The following is a 20,058-nucleotide window of genomic DNA, read 5'->3' on the forward strand; positions in this document are numbered from 1 at the left end:
AAGTTTGAGAAACCGGCTCGAGATACTCTTTTTGTTATATTCCATGGAATGCTCTCAACATCCGATAGCAATGAATATCTGAAGTGCTTTGACAAAAAATCCATAAAAAAATGTCATCTGTGGAACCCGTAATACTGTAAAAAGCACGACCGATCATTTTAGCCGGCCCGGCTAAACGGATTGGATTGCCGCCCCGTCTGTCAGCCTTCGATCTCGTGCACGCACAAATGTATCTCGTGCCCTCATTGGGCGTTCCGTATTGGGCGTGCATTGCGCGTTCATGTGTGTTGGAGGAGGTGCTCTGTAAGGAAGTCTGAAGGAAGGGGCGGATTCTTTTCGGCTGTGTACTTTCACATTTTAGTGCACTCGAGCCGGTTTCTGAAACTTACCTACCCCACTTTTAAGATTAAAAACACAACAATATCTTTGGGAATGTACATTAGTGCAAGATTGTCGATAGCAGTGTAAAAAGTGTCTGGTGCAATTTGGAGGTATTTCCATTTCCTGCTACTTTATATTTCTACTTTACTACAGGTAAATATTGTTATAGCAGTAAGTTCTCTGAGTTTTCTTTTCTTTTCCCAAAGTTGAAATTGTATTGCTTTGTATCTGGTGTCCTACATCATCAGCTGATTCTGCTACCTGCCCAGGTCATATCAGATTTGTACAATTATCTTATCTTAAGCTCTATCGCTAAACGATTGCTGCACTGCATTTATTACACCAGATCTGATCTTCCTTTTAGGGTCAAATGTATGTCTTTCTGCTTCGCTATCCTACTATCTTCCTGCCTGCACACACACTTACACACACTCTTTTCTCCTGCCATCTCAGGCTTGGCATGGCATTAGACATCATTTATTTGGCCAAGATGCTGGCGGTGGACATGAGTGTGATATACCATTTGGTGGGAAGATAAGTGTCCCATGGAGGGTGTAATGATGTTCTCTCCCCTTCTACTCCTTATCTCCTGTTGATACCGTCCCTTACACATAGCACCAGACCTGTGTGTGTGTGTGTGTGTGTGTGTGTGTGTGTGTGTGTGTGTGTGTGTGTGTGTGTGTGTGTGTGTGTGTGTGTGTGTGTGTGTGTGTGTAACCGTTGAATCTTATACGTTTCAACTTGAGCCCCTGCACTCACACCAGCAGTGATACGGTCGACCGGTAACGGATCGTGTCGCTAAGCGCCAAGATGTCGCTGGGAGATGGGTTTAGTTAGTGAAGCGTATCCAAATGTGACAGATAAGAGCTGTGTCTCAACTTGTCTTTACGCTTTATGATTGCAGATAGGATAAATAGCAGCGATTGGACGGGTGGCCTGATAGCAAAAAAAGTTTGTGTGGTGGTTTTAAAATTGAGGATTCAACATAGCGGCTGCTACATTTGTTTTCAACACTATCAAGTCCAAAGCAATATGAACAAACATTGATATAAAAAGACATGGTGAGATTCAAGAAGTTAGACTGGTAGAGGCTTACTGATAGTTGCTTTACAATCTGTTGACGCCAATCATTTGTTCGGGTATGTTGTACAAAATCAGCTTCATCCAAGAACCCTGAGTGCTGAGTAGTAAACCAGTACTACGCCAAATATATATAACTACACATCTTCACAAGAACCGTTAGCTGTTAACAGGATATAATTAAGCAATAATCGGGTTGAAATCTATGCATTTTGAAACACTGGGCATACACATGGATCCCAATGAGGTAGATTATGCTGCCAAAGTGGTTTGAGCTGACTTCATTCATATATTACAGAACCGGCATTATTTTATTTATTTATTTGGACGCTTTTGAGCAGCACAACAAGATGTGATGGAGATTTTGAGGGATAACTGGTCCGCTTTTCAAATCTCCGCGTGTCCCTAACAAGCTGGTTATCATACAGGAAGGAATCCAGAGCTACCAAGTAACCGTTAAACAATAATCTACTTTAATGGTAATATGACAATGCAATACAATCAATACAGTACAAATTCAATACAGTTATCTTTGGGATCCCATATTTACCTGATAATCACGTGAGCCAGCCAGAGGAAAGAGACTGAACACAGCGTGGTTCCTGTGTTTATACATTGCTAACAATGGGAGGAGTTATCTGATCCTCCCTTTCAGACCTCCGTGATTGGCCGCCCAAATATCACCAATACCTCAAATCTTAAGTCTCCCCAATCACAGTAGCTCAGCGTCATTATCTTCTAGATCTGAGTTGAATGCAAGTCAAACCCTCACCTCCCCCCATCTTCCTTTGTCCTCAACAGCACATGTCAACAGGCCCCAAATCCAGCTCACAGTTTTTACACAAATCATTTCCCATTTTAAGCTTATTCATAGTTTGCTAACATGAATACATACAAATATTTCACTACAGATGTCAATGACTAATAACCTTATAAGGTTGTTATGGCTGACATGTTAGCAAACATTTGCCCATCAACACATCTAGAGCAATGGTTCCCAACCTGGGGGGCGCCAAAGATCGCAGGGGGGTGCCAGGCCTCAGATGATTTGAGGCCAAATATCATATTTAGACTTTTTTTTTTACATGTAATTGTAAGGCAATACATGATTGTCACTAAAAGCCTTGTCTCTACATTACAATAAAATATAAAAAATAATTGATTAATTAATTTTAATAAAAATTAAAGTTAGTAGCTAATAAAGGCATAAAAAGACAGAAATGTATAATTCTTTCTATAGAAATGTTTCTTCTGCCCGTAAAGTGTCCAAACCGGGCTTTTCTGGATAAGCGCATTTTTTTTAGTCATTGTCCATGCCGGTTTCAGTTGGATTATTTGTCACAGTTGCTCCGATCAGATCGGTCTCCTCCATTTTGTAGATTATTTACGACTTTTGAATCCACATAAACACATCGGCAAAATCCGGCTTACTTTGAGAATGTGTTTTAAACAGTTTAATCCTTTTGTGAATTGGTTCCACTTCCGCGCCGTCCTTTCATTTCTTAATATAGCGGGAATCCAAATTAATTAATCCTGAGTCCAATAACCATCAAAGTCACTCCAATAGTGCTCCTTAATTAGGCTTTCATCCTCCTTTAACAAAATACATCATTCATCCAGTTTGTGACAGGAGTTGTAGCATTTTTGAGACTTTTAAACATCATTAATTACCGCTGTTGCGCCCCCCCCACCCTGGTGTGTGTGTGTGTGTGTGTGTGTGTGTGTGTGTGTGTGTGTGTGTGTGTGTGTGTGTGTGTGTGTGTGTGTGTGTGTGTGTGTGTGGGGGGGGGCTCTTGGGAAAAGCTTGTTTAAGCTCTGTTTTTGGTCTCCTCCTGCTGACAGATACAAGTGGCTATTCAGAAGCTAAATGCTCCACTATGTTCAACAGCAAGTGACCTGGGAAGAGCTGTATAGTTGGATGATGATTATGAGTGGCTTTGTCAACTAACAAAACATTTCACACTATAGTCACCTAATTAATTATTGATATAAGCAATTATTTAAATATTGATAAGGAACAGCAGACAGACGGTTACTGCTTTAAATGCTGAGAACTGAGTAATCCCAGATAGCAGTTTTATATGTATTTGAGTCAAAAATGACATTTCTAACATACCTGTGTCGAGGAACTCTTGAACACACACATAACAGCCTTCATTCCCTCATTACTATCATTGACCTGATGGAGCTATACATCTTCATCAGCTGAGGGTCACCCCACTGCATGGTAATTTAGAAGCGAAACAAAAGCGCTTAGTGAATGTATAAGTGACCTTGCTGACAATGTGATGAATTCACACAGTAATGGATTAAATAAGAAAAAAGCAACCAAAACGCAACGCAACGCTGCCAAACCCCGAGCTGTTACAACTGACCATTTGTTTTTCTTTCACCTTAGAAAATGGTGTGCTTTTAATATGTCCTCTAATTTTCTCCTCTGCTCTTTTGCTTCCCTTTTCCATTTAAAAAGCGTGATTTACATCCTTTTCGCTACACTTCTCTTGCCGCTGTCGGAAAAGCCGGTTGTAGGTTCAAACTCAGAACGCTTTCTTGTCCTTTAGATTTACATAAAATGGAAATGTGTCTTTGGCTATGTCATACTTCACAGAAAAACATCAGGACAAACCGCACAAAACACAAAGTTCAAATAATAAATAAATATGTGAGGAAATGTTTAAAAGAGAAAATAATACTTTAAAGAGAAAACGTCGAGAGCTATTAGATTCATAGTGTGTGGGTGTCGCGGAGAAGTGCTTAAAAGGCACCTGTTATAAATATTCACAGAGAGTGGAATAAAGGATGTCTTGAACGTGAGGCTTTGAGTGTGTCACTTTATGGCAGCATTCGGTACTCTGTAAAACGGGATGATTTTTGTTGGACTGTACATTTGTACTGAAGTTGGATTTCATCATTCCATATAATAAGATAATTGTATGAAAACACGCTTAAACGAAGATATATGGTTAACTTAGAACAGCATCAACCGATAATGTTGATTTAGTTGTATTTGCTGTTGCCTCCTATCAGCTCCTTCCTTCATGTTGATCGGCTTGTACTGAAGGTAGAACTTATTCTATATGCTCAATTTATATTGCTTTCATTCTTGACATTCTAATTGGGACGTTTGGGCTCTAAAAAACGCTCAAATGTCTAAGTAGTCAAAGGTTCTTATTTTGAAAACAAGTATAAGATCATCAACATACATAATAAGGGCAAGATCATAGCTTTCACAACGCATGTCGATTATGTTTACATAGAAAAGCAAGGGGGACAAAACGCATCCCTGAGGAACACCTATAGGGACGAGCTTGTCAGAGAAAGACCAGGTTATGCTTGACCATGCGCACACTAACAGAAAATCTCTCCTCAAGAACATTACTTTGTTTCCATTGGTTGTTCACAATAATGACAGAAGAACTATGTGAAAAAAGGATCAAAAACCATTTAGGGGTTGACATTCAAGACAAACAAATTATTAGCATTATTGCATAGCAAGAAATAAACTGGCTTACATGGTTTAACAGCATTGAATCTATTGCAAAAACTCGAGATCTATCAGTTCTGTACTTGTGGAGGAATGTGGTTGTGTATGTAGTCGAGGTAAAATGAAATATTACAACACTTGATAATTTTCCCATTTTCCTTCGCTTTTTATAATTGCTTTGTTTCCCATGTGCAACTTTGTCCCCAAAGTGAAAACATTCAAGTCACACGTTTTAGATTGTTTTTGTGGAGCTAGCCTTGAGGCAAACCACAGTAGCGGCAGGTAATTTAACATCAAGTAGCATGTCAGCAAAAAGCACTCAACAATAATAATGCATTACATTGGTGTCAATTTCAAGCTCACTCTTAACTGTGCTGACACAACGTTCATGGTTCTTTCATTATTTAGCCATGTAGTGCTTGAGAAGCTATACATATTTAATGAGTTGATTGATATATAACTATTGTTTATGGGGAACAGGTATTAGCATTAGGTATGGTGCTCACATATGATATACATGTGAGTTTACGACAGCTACTCAAGGTGCCCTTAGAGCAAATGTATAGATATGGAACCGAGCACAATCCCCACATGCTTTGTAAGAGAGCCAGCATGCCTTGAGCTATGGTAAATATAGTATTATGTATATATGCCCTATAACTCATTTGTTTTATAGCAATCCATTCAAGAATGATATTTTTTTTCACCCATAAATGCACATGAACGTCTGTCTTCATGTATCTGGCCCTTATTCTCTAATGATCAAAAATGTTATCTAGTTTTTTATAAAACATTTTAATGTCTTTTTGATTTACATAGTGAGTGTACGCCGAATAGAACTTCAATACACCACATAAATAATAATAATAATAATAATAATAGATTTAATTTGTTAGCGCTTTTACAGGTGCTCAAAGACGCTTTACAGATATAGTGAAGGGAAAAGAAAAGGAAGGATATAATGACCCTTAAATAGACTTTTTTCGTACGCAGCAGCCATTATATTTCACAAACTCTGTTGGGCCCAAACATATTTATTTAAAGAAAGCGTTTTTTTACAATGAAATCTCTTGCACCTTTTTCCAAGCTGTAATTATGAAGTGTAGCAATGTGTGTACGTGATATTAAAGTTTGAATGGACATGCTGAGTGATGATTTATTGAGCCTAACAGCCTCTAGCAGAAACAGCATACATTATGTCTGATTTGTTTTTCGGGAAATGCCTGCTGTTGCTAGATAGAGGATACACTTTCCTTTATTTATTTTTATAAAGATAGTGACAATGGAGCAGTCACTTCCAATGATGTTATCCTGACCCACCCCACATAGTCAGATGAGCTCAAGTGCCGTTAATTGATATCACCTGTCTTCTTTCAAAGCAGTTACATTATAGTGATTTTAAAAGCACCACCGTTGTAACTGAAAGTGGATACTATATATAAGCTACTGTATTTTTTAAACGCAGGAAATAGTGATGTGTCGTCTATTTTTCTGTCCATCTGGTCATGTTTGCATTGCAGTAATACCCTTTGTAATGGCAGGAGTTAGAGGTTTCATTCCTTCATTTTGGCTTTTTGTATGTAACTTCGCTGCTATATCACTCCTATCTTAATAGTGATGTTTATTTGAGCAAAGTAAACAGATTTACACAAAGAACACAACAAATCATTTAACCAGCGTTCTGAGAAAGTGGCAGTGAGAGGTGTTGTCATTGTCCTTGCACTGTAAGAGCTCCTGCTGCTCGGTTAGAATGCTTTCAGTGACACTTTGCTTCAAGGAGCCACGCGAAAAGAGCTTATCTCAGTGCATGAACTCCTTACTGTTAGAAGAAATAAAGGAAATGTGGGTATAAAAATGCTAAAAACCTAAAAGAGATGATTCAATATTAGAATCCAAAATAAATGCGTTGAATTGAAATATCGCATTGCACCTGCACACCTCCTGAAGCCTTCAGTACAAATGAGCTGCAGCCCGGGGCTTTTCTGAAAGACAACCAAAACACAGCAGAGCAGACTCAGACAGTATTAAAAAATACAAATTGGGACATGTCATGACAACATCTCGGCGAGTGTATTAAATGTCACACATTTGAATAGCTGTATATGCCTCTTGCGGTGAAGCTACCAAATAGTGTATCCTGTGTAAAATGTCGCAGAGTGCAAGAAAGGCTGTAAACCAAATATAATTTGTGATGTCATGTTATTTTATTTACCTGACTGATCACAGCTCTCTCCATCTGTCTGATTCCTCCATCTTCCCCTCATCGCTCCCTGTCACCCCCTGCTCCCATATTTCTCAATTGTCTCCTTACTTCGTTGCTCTTCATCCACCTGCATTTCTCATCTCTCCTCCAATCCCCTCCTCAACATCCTCCATCTTTTTTCACTCCATTTAAATGTATTTCTACATTCTTCTCAAATCTCCCCTTCTCCATCAATGTCCATCCTGTGGAATCTATGCCCATCTCCCACAACCCACCCCCTCTATTTAAATCGTTACATCTCTGCAACCGACTCTCTTCCTCATTTTTATTCATCTGTTTATTCCTGCAATTCTTTCTCACCTTTCTAATCGTTCTTTCCCTCCTTTCCCTGTTTCTCTGCAGCTGGTATTGTTCGGAAAAAGCAGTGGTGTGAGATGGTGCCATGTTTGGAGGACGAGGGCTGTGACCTGTTAGTCAATAAATCTGGCTGGACTTGTACACAGCCCGGAGGCCGAGTCAAAACCACCACGGTGAGTTCAGGTTCCCAATTCCCCCCCCCAGGGTTACACAAACAAGTGGGTGTTTGCAAAACGTGTGGACCTACTTCCTCAGTGGTGCCGAGAACAACAAGAGAGCTGCAGACTGAAGTTTTTGCAAAGAAAATCCATTATGCTGGAAATACAATTTGAAAAACTTAGGGACGCATTAATGATTGAACAGGCTGTACAACCATCATGGCCCCTGGTGGCCCCCCACATATATAACAACAACGACTATGTTGCACCCCTGTTGCAATACTACTTATGTGCCATATATGCTCTATATACAACACTAAATAGCTGTACAATATATACTTCCACCTTTAATTAATACTTTCACTTGGCTGCTACGTCAAAACTGTTACTGGTACTGGATGTGTATTTTATAAATTGTGGAATATCTACTTTTATTTTTTATATTTTATGCATGCTTCTTAATTAATATTACGCTATCTCTGTCTCTTTACTTGCTATAACAATGTACATTTGCCTTCTGTGGGACAAATACAGACATTCTGATTCTGAAAACATTACTTTTGAAACAATGTACATGATAATAGAAATACTTTAAAATAAAAAAACGGAATCTGCCTGTTACAACAGGCACCGTTACTTAAATAAATTCACCTCTGCTTCTACAGCCTACTTTTTCAGGTATGACCAATACCTTAAGATGGCTTCTTTTTGGCTAACAGGCTAGCACTTGACTATTTGCACATATGAGCAAACACAGAGCAACATAATAGCATTCATTTGGATGCAATTTTCACTCCGTGTTTAGCTCTGTTTTGGTCTCCACCTAAACCCAGGGAACATTGTGGCTGCCAAATATTTTTCTATGATCACCAGCTTGATGCCAACTTGTATTGTCTGCCGTTTGGTGCTGGGCAAGTACAATATTTTGGTTTATTTGAACTTTGTCACGGAGAAGATGGTCAGCTTTAAACCAAAACAATGAGCTGAAAGACGATAAAATACTCTATTAAATTGAGGGGAACTACAGAATACCGTTTTGACATTACAGATAGTCAGATAATAAATGGTTAATGTAAAAGTATTGCGGCTTTGAACAACATACTCATGGGATTCTTGAGTGATTTAAGAACATTTAAGAGTGTTCATTACATTTGATTGCAGATTAAGAGCCCTATCTTCAACTGTCAGCCACAAGTAGGGCTTATTGATAACAGCAAGAAAACCAATTGAGCACTCCCTTCACCATGCCTTGAGAACGTTTCCCTCCCCCTTCTCCTCATCTTCAGCTCGTCTCCACAAACTGTATTCGGTCACCAGCAATTAGCTTGAATTAGGAACGTTCTTAATGTTAATGATGGCAGCAGATGGGGAGCTGCCACTTGTACTCGCTGAGAAGCCTCCCATTCAAATCCTATCTCCAGCTCTCCAAGCATCCTCCTCTCCACTTCAGTCCAACACACACACACACACACACACACACACACACACACACACACACACACACACACACACACACACACACACACACACACACACACACACACACACACACACACACACACACACACACACACACACACACACACACACACACACACACACACACACACCTTCCAGCAGCCTCACATCCTCCCACTGCTTTACACATAAACACTGTTGCTCTGTATATGCGCTCTATACTGTACCAATTAAAGAAGTCTCAGTGAGTAGCATGTTACACAACACACAGACACACACACACACACACACACACACACACACACACACACACACACACACACACACACACACACACACACACACACACACACACACACACAAGCTGCCCTATCTTTGAATGTCATAGGGTGGACACTAAGGGCCGGTGGGGCATCATTAATGCATCTGTCATGATTTAGTCATCAGCTGACTAACTTGTTTATGCCTTCCTTCTAAAAGACAAACACAAACACACAAACACGTAGAAGCTACACACTCTGCGATAATAAGGTATATCAGTCAGCCTCTGTGCCCCTTAATGTGTCGTGAGTCTCTCTATACCTGTTTGTGGAGACTGAGCTGACAGTCGTGACATGTTCCACCTACAAAGTCATTTGTTATCTGGGCTGGCAGATAGGCCACACACACACACACACACACACACACACACACACACACACACACACACACACACACACACTTATAGGCAACATATAGCTGGATCCATTTATTATATTTGACAGATATAAGAGCTTGTGTGTGTGTCAGACTAATAGATGCGATGTTAAAGTGTTCTTACTGATGTTTTTAGCTGCTTGCATATTCAGAGTTATGAATATGTGTCCCTGCTTTCCTGCCAAGGGTGGCCTTGTACGCTTTGGCCTACATGCACATTTCATATCCTGCTTAGGACGTCAGTCAATGTCATCGGCTCACGCTGACAATATGTGAGACGTGACAGGTATTTCATGCTCGCTTCATTGGCTACTTTAAGCCCGGTGACAGCTAGTCAAATGGCTGGACGGCTCTGTGCACTCATCTGTGCCTATCTGTGTGTGTGTGTGTGTGTGTGTGTGTGTGTGTGTGTGTGTGTCCTTGTTTGTATGTGTGTGTCTGTGTTTAAGCAGCTTTCACTGTCAAGGACTCTAATAACTTACAACAAGCAGACTTGGGGTCATTATTTAAAATTCTTCTGAAAATATTCATTCATGTGTGTCACGGTTTGAGTGAAGGAAGCAGGACCCAAATGCAGATAACTCTGATAAACCTTTATTTCAAGGATAATGAACTTAACTCAGACAAAACAGAACACTCACGGTGAACAAAACTAGGGCCACCAGGGTGGGTGGAGGGGGTCTGGAGGACGGGTCTTGGGCCAGCCCAGGAGCACAGCGGAGGGCCCGGAAGGGATCTCGGGCGGATGGCCCGGGGGCAAGGCAAAGTCCAAGGTGGGGGTCTCGGGCGGACGGCCCGGGGGCAAGGTAGAGTCCATGGAGGGGCGAAGACCACAGCGGGCAAACTCAGGGGGCCGAGTATGAGGGCGAAGGCAGCGGCAGGAAGAGTCAGGGGGCCGAGCATGAGGGTGAAGACCGTGGCACTCAGGGGGCCGGGCTCGAGGCCGAAGACCGCGGCACTCAGGGGGCCGGGCTCGAAGGCGAAGACCGCGGCTCACAGAGGGCCGGGCTCGAGGGCGAAGACCAAACAGCTCCGGAGGCCGGGCAGGACCCGGTGTCGGCCGGACAGGAACCAGAGCCGGTGAGACAGGCTTCGGCAGGATCCCCCACGGAAGAGGACCAGGAGTTGGCAGGACCCCCGGCAAGACAGGTAACGGCGGGACCTCCAACGGAACAAGACATGGGATTGGCAGGACTCTCAGCGGGTCCTCCAACGGAACAGTACATAGGGCTGGCAGGACCCCCGGCAGAAGAGTCGTCGACGGGACCCCCAACGGGACAGGACACAGGGTTGGCAGGACGAGAGGGAACTTGAACGGAGACTCGAGAGGAGACTTGAGAGGGAACTCGAGAGGTGACTTGAGAGGTGACTCGAGAGGTAGCTCGAGAGGAGACTCGAGAGGTAGCTCGAGAGGAGACTTGAGAGGGAACTGGAGAGGAGACTTGAGAGGGGACTTGAGAGGGAAGTCGAGAGGGGACTTGAGAGGGGTCTTGAGAAGGGTCTTGAGAAGGGTCTTGAGAGGGGACTCGAGAAGAGACTCGAGAGGGGACTTGAGAGGGAACTTGTGTCGGTCGGTACGCTGACAGGCCTCGTGGAGCTGGTGTCGGCTGGAGAGTCAACAGGAGACGAGGTGCTGGAGTCGGCCGGTACGCCGACAGGACACGGGGAGCTGGCGTCGGCCGGAGAGCCAGTTCTGGAGCCGAAACTGGAGTTGGGACCATGGCTACTGGGGCCAGTACTGAAGCCGGAATCATGGCTGCTGGGGCCGGAGCAATGGCTGCTGGGGCCAGGACTGGGGCTGGGACCATGGCTGTGTGGGCCAGTTATGTAGCAGGGTTCATGGCTGCATGGGCCGGTTCTGGAGCCGGAACCATGGCTGTGGGGACCGGTTCTGGGGCCGGAACCATAGTTGCTGGGGCCGGAACCATGGCCGCTGGGGCCAGAACTGGGACCGGAATCATGGCTCTTGGGGCTCGGGCTGCTAGCCTGGACTTGCGACTCCTTCTCTTAGAAGCCACTTGAAGGCTCCGTGGACCTCCAAAAGCCAGACGAGTTCCAGAAAACGACTCCTGGACAGGAGCAGGAACTGGGGCAGAAGCACGGGTTGACTCCAGACGGAACACACCGAGACGTTTGTAGTCAACAGGCTGGAAATCACACACCCAGAGGAAGTTCAAAATCCAGCCAGGTAAGAATTTCACCAAGTCTGGTTTCTCCATAGCCAACCGGTGCGCCTCTACCAGAGCAGCCTCCTTCTGCAGAACACTGGACGCTCCCTTCCACCAATCATAGCAGCCAGCCAAATAAAAGGAAAAATGTTGTAGTTCCACCTCAAATGGATCATCTGCTGGGTCCATTTCTTGGTCGGTTCGTACTGTCACGGTTTGAGTGAAGGAAGCAGGACCCAAATGCAGATAACTCTGATAAACCTTTATTTCAAGGATAAACTTGACTCAGACAAAACAGAACACTCACCGGTGAACTCAGTCACCAACAAAAGACGAACCGACAAAGACAGACAGAAAAACCAGAACTTAAATACACACAAGACTAATCATACAAACAAGACACAGGTGAGGAGGGAGGAGAAAACACAGGGACACCAGGTGAACACAATCGGGTAATTAGACACACCAGGGAAACTGACAGGGAACCACAGACAGATCTGAACAAGACACAACGCAGACAGAAAACCAAAGACAGATCTAGACAAAACACAACGCAGACAGAAAACCAAAGACAGATCTAGACAAAACACAACGCAGACAGAAAACCAAAGACAGATCTAGACAAAACACAACGCAGACAGAAAACCAAAGACAGATCTAGACAAAACACAACGCAGACAGAAAACCAAAGACAGATCTAAACAAGACACAACGCAGACAGAAAACCAAAGACAGATCTAGACAAAACACAACGCAGACAGAAAACCAAAGACAGATCTAAACAAGACACAACGCAGACAGAAAACCAAAGACAGATCTAGACAAGACACAACGCAGACAGAAAACCAAAGACAGATCTAGACAAAACACAACGCAGACAGAAAACCAAAGACAGATCTAGACAAGACAAAACACAAAACAGACAGATCGTGACATTACATGAGAATCGTGACAATGTGACCTAATGTGCCGCTCTGTTTAATCGTGGGCAAATTGAGCAAAAATCCCAAAGGATTTGACTTGATTTTACTCAACCATGCACATAACTTCGCCTGAAATGCATTAAAGGTTAAGGCTGATTCTCCAAAGGAAACATTACATCAACCTCTTATTATCTTCTGACCCGAGGGAGAATGACGAACAAAAACAAACAATTTACTTCTCAGAATCCCTCTGGGTAACTTTGAACACATTGGCCTTTCCCCTCAGGCTTTTCAAGGTTAGACCCAAACTGCTGCTCCGATATCGCCGAAGGAGCACGGTCCAGTGAGCATGTCCGACCTGTCCGTCAGGTGTTTGTGCGAAAACATCAACGCAGACAAACAGACATATCCCTCGGGGCATTTGACTAAGCCAAGTCAATCTGACTCAACCCCATAAAGGTCTATTTTGGACAAATGTCAGGAGGCGGTTTGTGTGTATTGGACAAATGTTTGAGAGTGTGTGTTTTCTCTGTCAAACGAGATGGAGACAGTTGTCCAGGATGACACCGCAGACCTCTTGTCTACCTCAAGTCAGCAAGACAGCTCGGTTTAAATTGCATGGCAGATTTTGATGTGTGCCGTGTGTTTCCCTTCAATCTCTGTGTTTCCCGCTGATTGCCTCAGATTAAAAATAATGTCCTTGCATACTTTCTCTTCGCTTGACTCCTTTTTCACTTTCACTCGCCCCCCTCCCTGTCTCTCTGCCCCCCTCTCTCTCCCCCTCGCTGTGCATTCATCTTAGTCTGACCCTGTTTGCAGAGTACACGCTGTACCTGTCAATAAAAACACAATATGGATTTTTTTTTTCTTTAGGGCCAGCTCCAGAAGAAGCATATGAAGATTGATATGTACATTGCTTTCCGTTGACAGTGACGTTTTGAGTGAGGTTACTTTTATTAGAAGCACAACTGAAAAGGACACATATCAGCAGAGGTGCACTTGTGAAGCCAGAGCACATCATTTATTTCAGTATCAAGAGTCTCGCAGCACAGTGACAAGTTTCTCCTCCAAAGAATTGACCTAACAGAAAATTGAATCCCTTAAATGAACCATATCAGATTCTATGACTATAAATGAGCTCCTCAGGTTCCCTTAACTGCATTAATGAAACAATAAAATACGCACGGACACTCAACTGCACGGCCATCAGTAGCCACTTAATTTTATTTTCTTGTTTCTCCTGAGGACATAAAGGGGACGCCTGCGAAAAAGAATGCTTTATGGCAACCACAAATGGGCATAAAAATGATAAATAATCACTTGCAGAAGTACTGGCCGGAGATATCTGCCAAAACATAACAAATGTGCAAGTGTTCTGGCAATTGTCCGTTCACTAAACCTCAACCCTGAATGACAATTGTCCAATCATAACTTAGCAACTGTAGCTAAGCACGTTCTCGCCATAAAACGTAATGGCATCATTGGATAACAAATGCAAAATGATGATTCAATTATGTTTTTTTCTTGGTAATACTTTACAGTTATAGACCAAAAGGGTACTTATGGCCATGTTTGGAAAATAAAAAAAGTATAGCTCATGTATTATGGGACTTGGCCTGAACCTGAGTGAATTCCCTGCCTCGGTGAATTAAGTTTAGTCATTCTTCTGTCTTGCCTTTTTAGCCTTCCCCTACCCAAGTGGATAAGTGACCCAACACATGGCTTATTTTGACATGTTTTAAAGTGACTGAGTTGGTCAAATGGACGAGATTATTTGTTGGCTCCATGTACAATTTGTTTAAAATCGGGTGTGCATACCCTTTTAAACAGTTAAATGTTAAATCTACCTTAAGGTTCCTATTCCGACAGAGCTACTAAATAACGTGTAGTTACAAAATAATGTGTCTGTTTTCACTTATAGTATGCAACACTACCATAACAATATTCCCAGTGTCCTGACGACACAATTTGAAACGTCCCCCAATAAAGCTTAAAAGCAGCTAATCACCAGATAGAGTAACACTTTTAGGCACTAACAAGGGGTTAACTCCCCACTCCAAATATACATTCCTCCCTCAATGACACTACATGATTCAAATTTACATTTTATCACACAGTTACCACAGTCAAATACTGCCTCTCCAAAGCACTCTCTTTTTGTAAAGTGATGTATAGTCTGTGCAGTCATCTCCTATACCTCCTTCTCCCTGTGAAAGGCTTACCGCCGCCTCTCTCCGGAGAGGAGGGTGCTCTGCATTGTGCCCTCCACCATTTTAGACTGGCAGATGAAAGGACAAAAGGAGCTATCTCTCTCTGCATGTGCCGACGCAGGGTGCTCGGCGAGAAAGAGGCAAGAGTGAGAGCGCCATTAGAGGAGAAAACAAAATCACCTTGGGTTATCTGGCAGCTTTTGTGACAGACTGATAAGACGAACATTTTTTATTTCATTTTTTACAAAACAGAAAAGCAGTGTGAATGACAAAAATAGCAATGTGAGTGAAATACAGAGAATCTGGGCCAGTCAGACGTACAACATTGAAAACATTATTAAAGTCAGTCTGTGACTGTGATTGTTTTTAAGCCTTTCAGTGCTTAAGAAAATTATTTGTTGTGACTTTTTTTCATTAAGGCCATTTTGTTTCCATAGAATTCAATACCCACGCTGTGGGTTGGGAGGGTTACTGTAAAGAGGCCCTATTATGCTTTTTAGAGTTTACCCTTTCCTGTAGTGTTATATACAGGGCTGTACATAACCGCCAGAAAAGAGCACCGGATCATTTGAAAAAAGGCGAAAGAGAGAGAGAGAGAGAGAGAGAGAGAGAGAGAGAGAGAGAGAGAGAGAGAGAGAGAGAGAGAGAGAGTGGTGGAATAGATCAAATAATATTCAATATATCTAACTATTTTTTTCGTATTCCCGCAGGCAAAGTATCAACGAAGCTTACATTATACAAATGTAATGGAATATACAGACTGTTTAGCTTATGGTGATCAGCAGCGCTATGAGCTCATTCTCTCAGTGTATCATCAGGAATACAGAGACACACACACATCATTTAAATAAGAGTTTTTAAATGATAGGTTAAAAATAAACATCTTAAAGTAAATAACAATAAACAATAGCCAGTGGCCGTGGCCACTCCCAGCCACCTCCCAGCTCCGCCACTGTTTACTTGGGCGGGCCGCCCAGGTATATTAACGGCCGCCAAAGTGTAATTCGCGAGCTATTTAGGTTTAATTGTTTTAATCCGTCCACGAGCCCGACGGCATTGCGATCCCTTGCTCTACCCCTCGCTATCGCGTGAAGGGTCTGCTTTATGCGCTCCGCACAGTAACCCTGCTGCGTGCTCACTAGCGCACCTCTTTTTTAATGGAAACGTCATTGAAAATCATTTGTGAAAAAGTGTATGAACCCTGGTAACAATTACTAGTTCCTTGTAAAAAGAACTGGAAAATCTTAGAGAAAATAAATAACAAACTTAACTCGTAGAAAAAAGTGACTCAAAATGTAGGAACTGGAACAATCGAAATGGCTGCAGATCCTTAAACGTGTAACTAGGTCTTAATCATACGGTTCATTAGCTCTGTCCTGATTGGGGTATTTAGGCTGCGAGCAGAGTGCTCTGAACAGAAGTGGCAGCTCCTGAGAAAAAGACTGTGATTACTGTAATCAAGACATATCGGGAGAGGAGAAAGGAGTCGGGATAAAGGAAACATGTTGGAGCATGGTGATAATGATTGATACTATGAGCCTATGAATATTTGATACACTGTGGAGAGGGGGTAAAACTCATCAAACAGACTTGTTATATGTGTGTGGACATAAAGCCTGTTTTCCTCCCCACACAAACAGGTCACATGACAAACCCCGGGGCCGTCTGTGTCTCCCAGACTATTTACGCATTTATACATTTACCAGTCCCCCACTCCCGTCACTTCCTTTCTGTTCCTTCCTGTCAGTGTCTCTGTGGATATAGTTCATGCTGCCTGATGGGATCTCCCTGACCCCACCACCAAAGCCCCCGCGGTTCTGAGTCGGTACCGGCATTGGTAATTGATCCCTTTGGGCCCTCTCGGCACATCCAACAGTGGGTTGAACAGAATCACTGCTAAGAAGACAGCTGCTTGGCCACCTCAGACAGGCCGAGGGAGAGAGGGAGAGAGGCGATGTTGCTGCTCCCCATGAGCTGTGTCTCCAGGAAGTCGGCACATCCTGTCTCGTTTCGGAAAATACTAAATCCGCCATTTTTGGAAGCCGGGCAAAAAATGTTGGGACTGTTAGCATGTCTGTTTGCATCCGATTAGCAGCTAGGAGCTTGTGGGATTGATCTGCTAAGTGAGCCTCTGCTAGACAATGAAAGCCCACCCATGTGTGATACACTGCCCAGTTTCATAATTTCCTTTCCATGTGGCCAAGAAAGGGAAACTGATTTCATAAAATGGGATGATAGCTGGCCTGTGCATGTACTGCTAACAGTGCCCAGTAATAAGAGCTGCAGGTGTATTTCAACTAGCATATTAGCATGGAGAACGTTCAAGAGAAAATGTCATATCTCCAAATGAAAGCTTTTCGAAAAAGTGTGTTTTTAGCTTTGATATCTGATAATCTACTGGTTTTGAAATGGTTTGTTTAGCTAATGAAGTTGTGGAATACACTCAGCTATTGTTTTTATTTGAAGAATTAAAGGCCACTATTTTGTAAACATAAATGTAAGTAATGCAGCAATACTTTTAGGTTGTACTTGTGTACATCAGTGCTTTGAGCTAAATGTGACGATTAGCATGCTACCATGCTTACAGCGTCATGATGACTCATAATTATGCTATGCTTAGCTGTCGGCCATGTTAGTATAGTGTGTTTGAATGTTAATATTAACTGAGTGCTGGACTTCGAATCAGGGGGTAGCAAGTTTGAGTCCCACTGCAGTCAGCATGTCGTTGTGTCCCTGAGACACTTCACCCCAAATTGCTCCTGTGGGGATTGCCCACAGTATTGAGTATGTAAGTCGCTTTGGATAAAAGCGTCTAACAAATAACATGTAATGTAATGTAACTCATAAGCCATAAACACAAAGCAGGCGGATGGTAATGTCATTCTGCTAGTATTAGACTAATAAACCTTTGAATCTCTGCATACTAAATGTCATGGAAATACAATCGCATTAATGTGAGCTTTGCTGTCAAACCAAATCAGACCCTGTTTACACACTTCTATATTCAAATGCACAGAGCAGTCTTTTTGGGACACACTAGCACAGAACAGCTCATCAGGTTTTCAAGACACTTTACTTTACTTAGATTTATAAAGGTGGTGGTGATGGTGCTGTGACTGTGTGTAAATGTGGACGAAAATTATAACCCTTTACCCCTCTTCCTCTCCCACAGGCTCTATGACGCGACAAGAGTCCCCTTCGACACTCCTGCACTATGGAGAGCATTGATGACCCCTTGACAGACAGCCAAAAACCATCTGCCAACACCACCTTACCACCATTACCACTAACATCAACAACATCACAACAACTCCACTCAAACCCTGGTCCCGCAAAGACAGGAAGCAACACAAGCAGCTACAGAGCGCCAAGAGCCCCCTGGAGGAAACAAGGTACAACACAAAACACCTTCCCCTGTTATTGTTATTATATCCATCTTAAAATATCAAATTCTATTAAAAAAAACTGTAGAAATGACCAAATGCATCGAAAAAAATATTTGTTATTTAAAAACAGTTAAAATAACCATATGTGAGTAATTGTTATCAAAAAACATTTTTATTATATTTTTAAAAAACAGTTACAATTGTGAAATATGCTTTTTTTTTTATAATATGTAATTTTATTTATTGATTTACTTTAAAAATGACCAAATGTTAAAATATATTTATTTCCTAAAAATAAACAAAAAATAACCAAATATGAAACATTTCTATTTCAACATATTTTGTATTTTATTTAAAAACAATAAAATGACCATACAGTATATGTGTGGTCTACCTTCTGCTCTTATACAATTTGTATGGGAAACGATAAAGTGGGTAATTGAGTTTTGTCCTTTTTTTATGGATTTTCTACAGAATCTGATTAATTTCATTACACAACAGAAAGCGCAGACACACACAAACAAGCACGCACATAAATCCAAACACAATCCGTCTGCTTGTTTAATGCCTTTATTTGATTTACTAATTTTTCCATAAGCTCGACGGGTCCCCAGTGTGTGTTTAAACACAGAAAATCCATGTGTGCAGCGATACCACTAAAACCCATCGGTTTATTTTTCAGCTTTCTCGTTGCCGTGCTTTATTGGCATGCCTTGTCTTTAAAGTATTGTGTCAGATGGCGTCTGTGTGCTGGAATAAAACAAGGCGCCAGACAGATATTAATGCATGTGATTGGAAAACAGAGAGTAGCCATGTAGTAAATTCAGTGTACAAAGCCATAAAAGAGATGAGGCCAAAGTCATAAAAATGCCTGCTCTCAGAGTTTCTAAAGAACAGGCTCTTCCTGTCGGTCAATATCGTCAGCATTTATGGCCCGAGCTATGATTCGCTTTCGAGGAAAGAAATCTGATCCAGCTGCTTTTCAGGCCAGACAGCAAGTCTTCACGAGATTTGACACTATAAATAGATCAGATCTTCTCCCAGTGCGTCATATAATAGATTATTGTCTATTTACTAACGGAGCAGGCTATCTAAGATTGGATTTAAACATCTGATCCCATAATATACAGTATAAAAGAACGCCATATCGCCTGCTACCATCTGATGTCATGCAGTGCCATGCTATGCAGTAGCTTACAATGCATTAGCATCGGCTTTGCGTCAAAGGGTATCGAGGGAATGGGGGGGGACATATTTTAGTTATGAACCAAATCAGTGACATTTTGTAATTCCTACGCAGTAAATCTGCTCTAATGTTTCCTCTTGAGTATTAAAGTTCTGATCACATTGTAGAAAGCAGATAGTGAACTGTGTTTGCTTTGATGTTCTGAAGAGATGTGTTATGAAAGGGTTGATAATGACATAACACGCCCGATAGCTTTGAACTCTCTCTTAATGTGGAATGGGGCCTAGCGCCTGGAGGCCTGCGCATACATGTTCATGTATTTTGATCTCAGCGGCTGCTTCAGGCATCATCCGACTTTCACAGCGTGT

General features: G+C 42.2%; 1 protein-coding gene across 2 annotated transcripts in view; it reads left to right on the forward strand.

Annotated features, from left to right (window-relative positions):
- Window positions 1–20,058, forward strand: part of tafa5a (TAFA chemokine like family member 5a) — a 182,243-nt gene that overhangs the window by 153,912 nt on the left and 8,273 nt on the right. For both annotated transcript variants that reach the window (XM_034112339.2, XM_034112340.2), the window contains exons 3-4: window positions 7,551–7,678; window positions 18,291–18,510. In XM_034112339.2, coding sequence (XP_033968230.1) covers window positions 7,551–7,678; window positions 18,291–18,299 — 137 coding nt within the window. In that variant the 3' untranslated portion in view covers window positions 18,300–18,510. The remainder of the gene's footprint in view (window positions 1–7,550; window positions 7,679–18,290; window positions 18,511–20,058) is intronic.

Source organism: Pseudochaenichthys georgianus, chromosome 23 (assembly GCF_902827115.2).
Source record: "Pseudochaenichthys georgianus chromosome 23, fPseGeo1.2, whole genome shotgun sequence".
Classification (NCBI taxonomy): Eukaryota; Metazoa; Chordata; class Actinopteri; order Perciformes; family Channichthyidae; genus Pseudochaenichthys; species Pseudochaenichthys georgianus.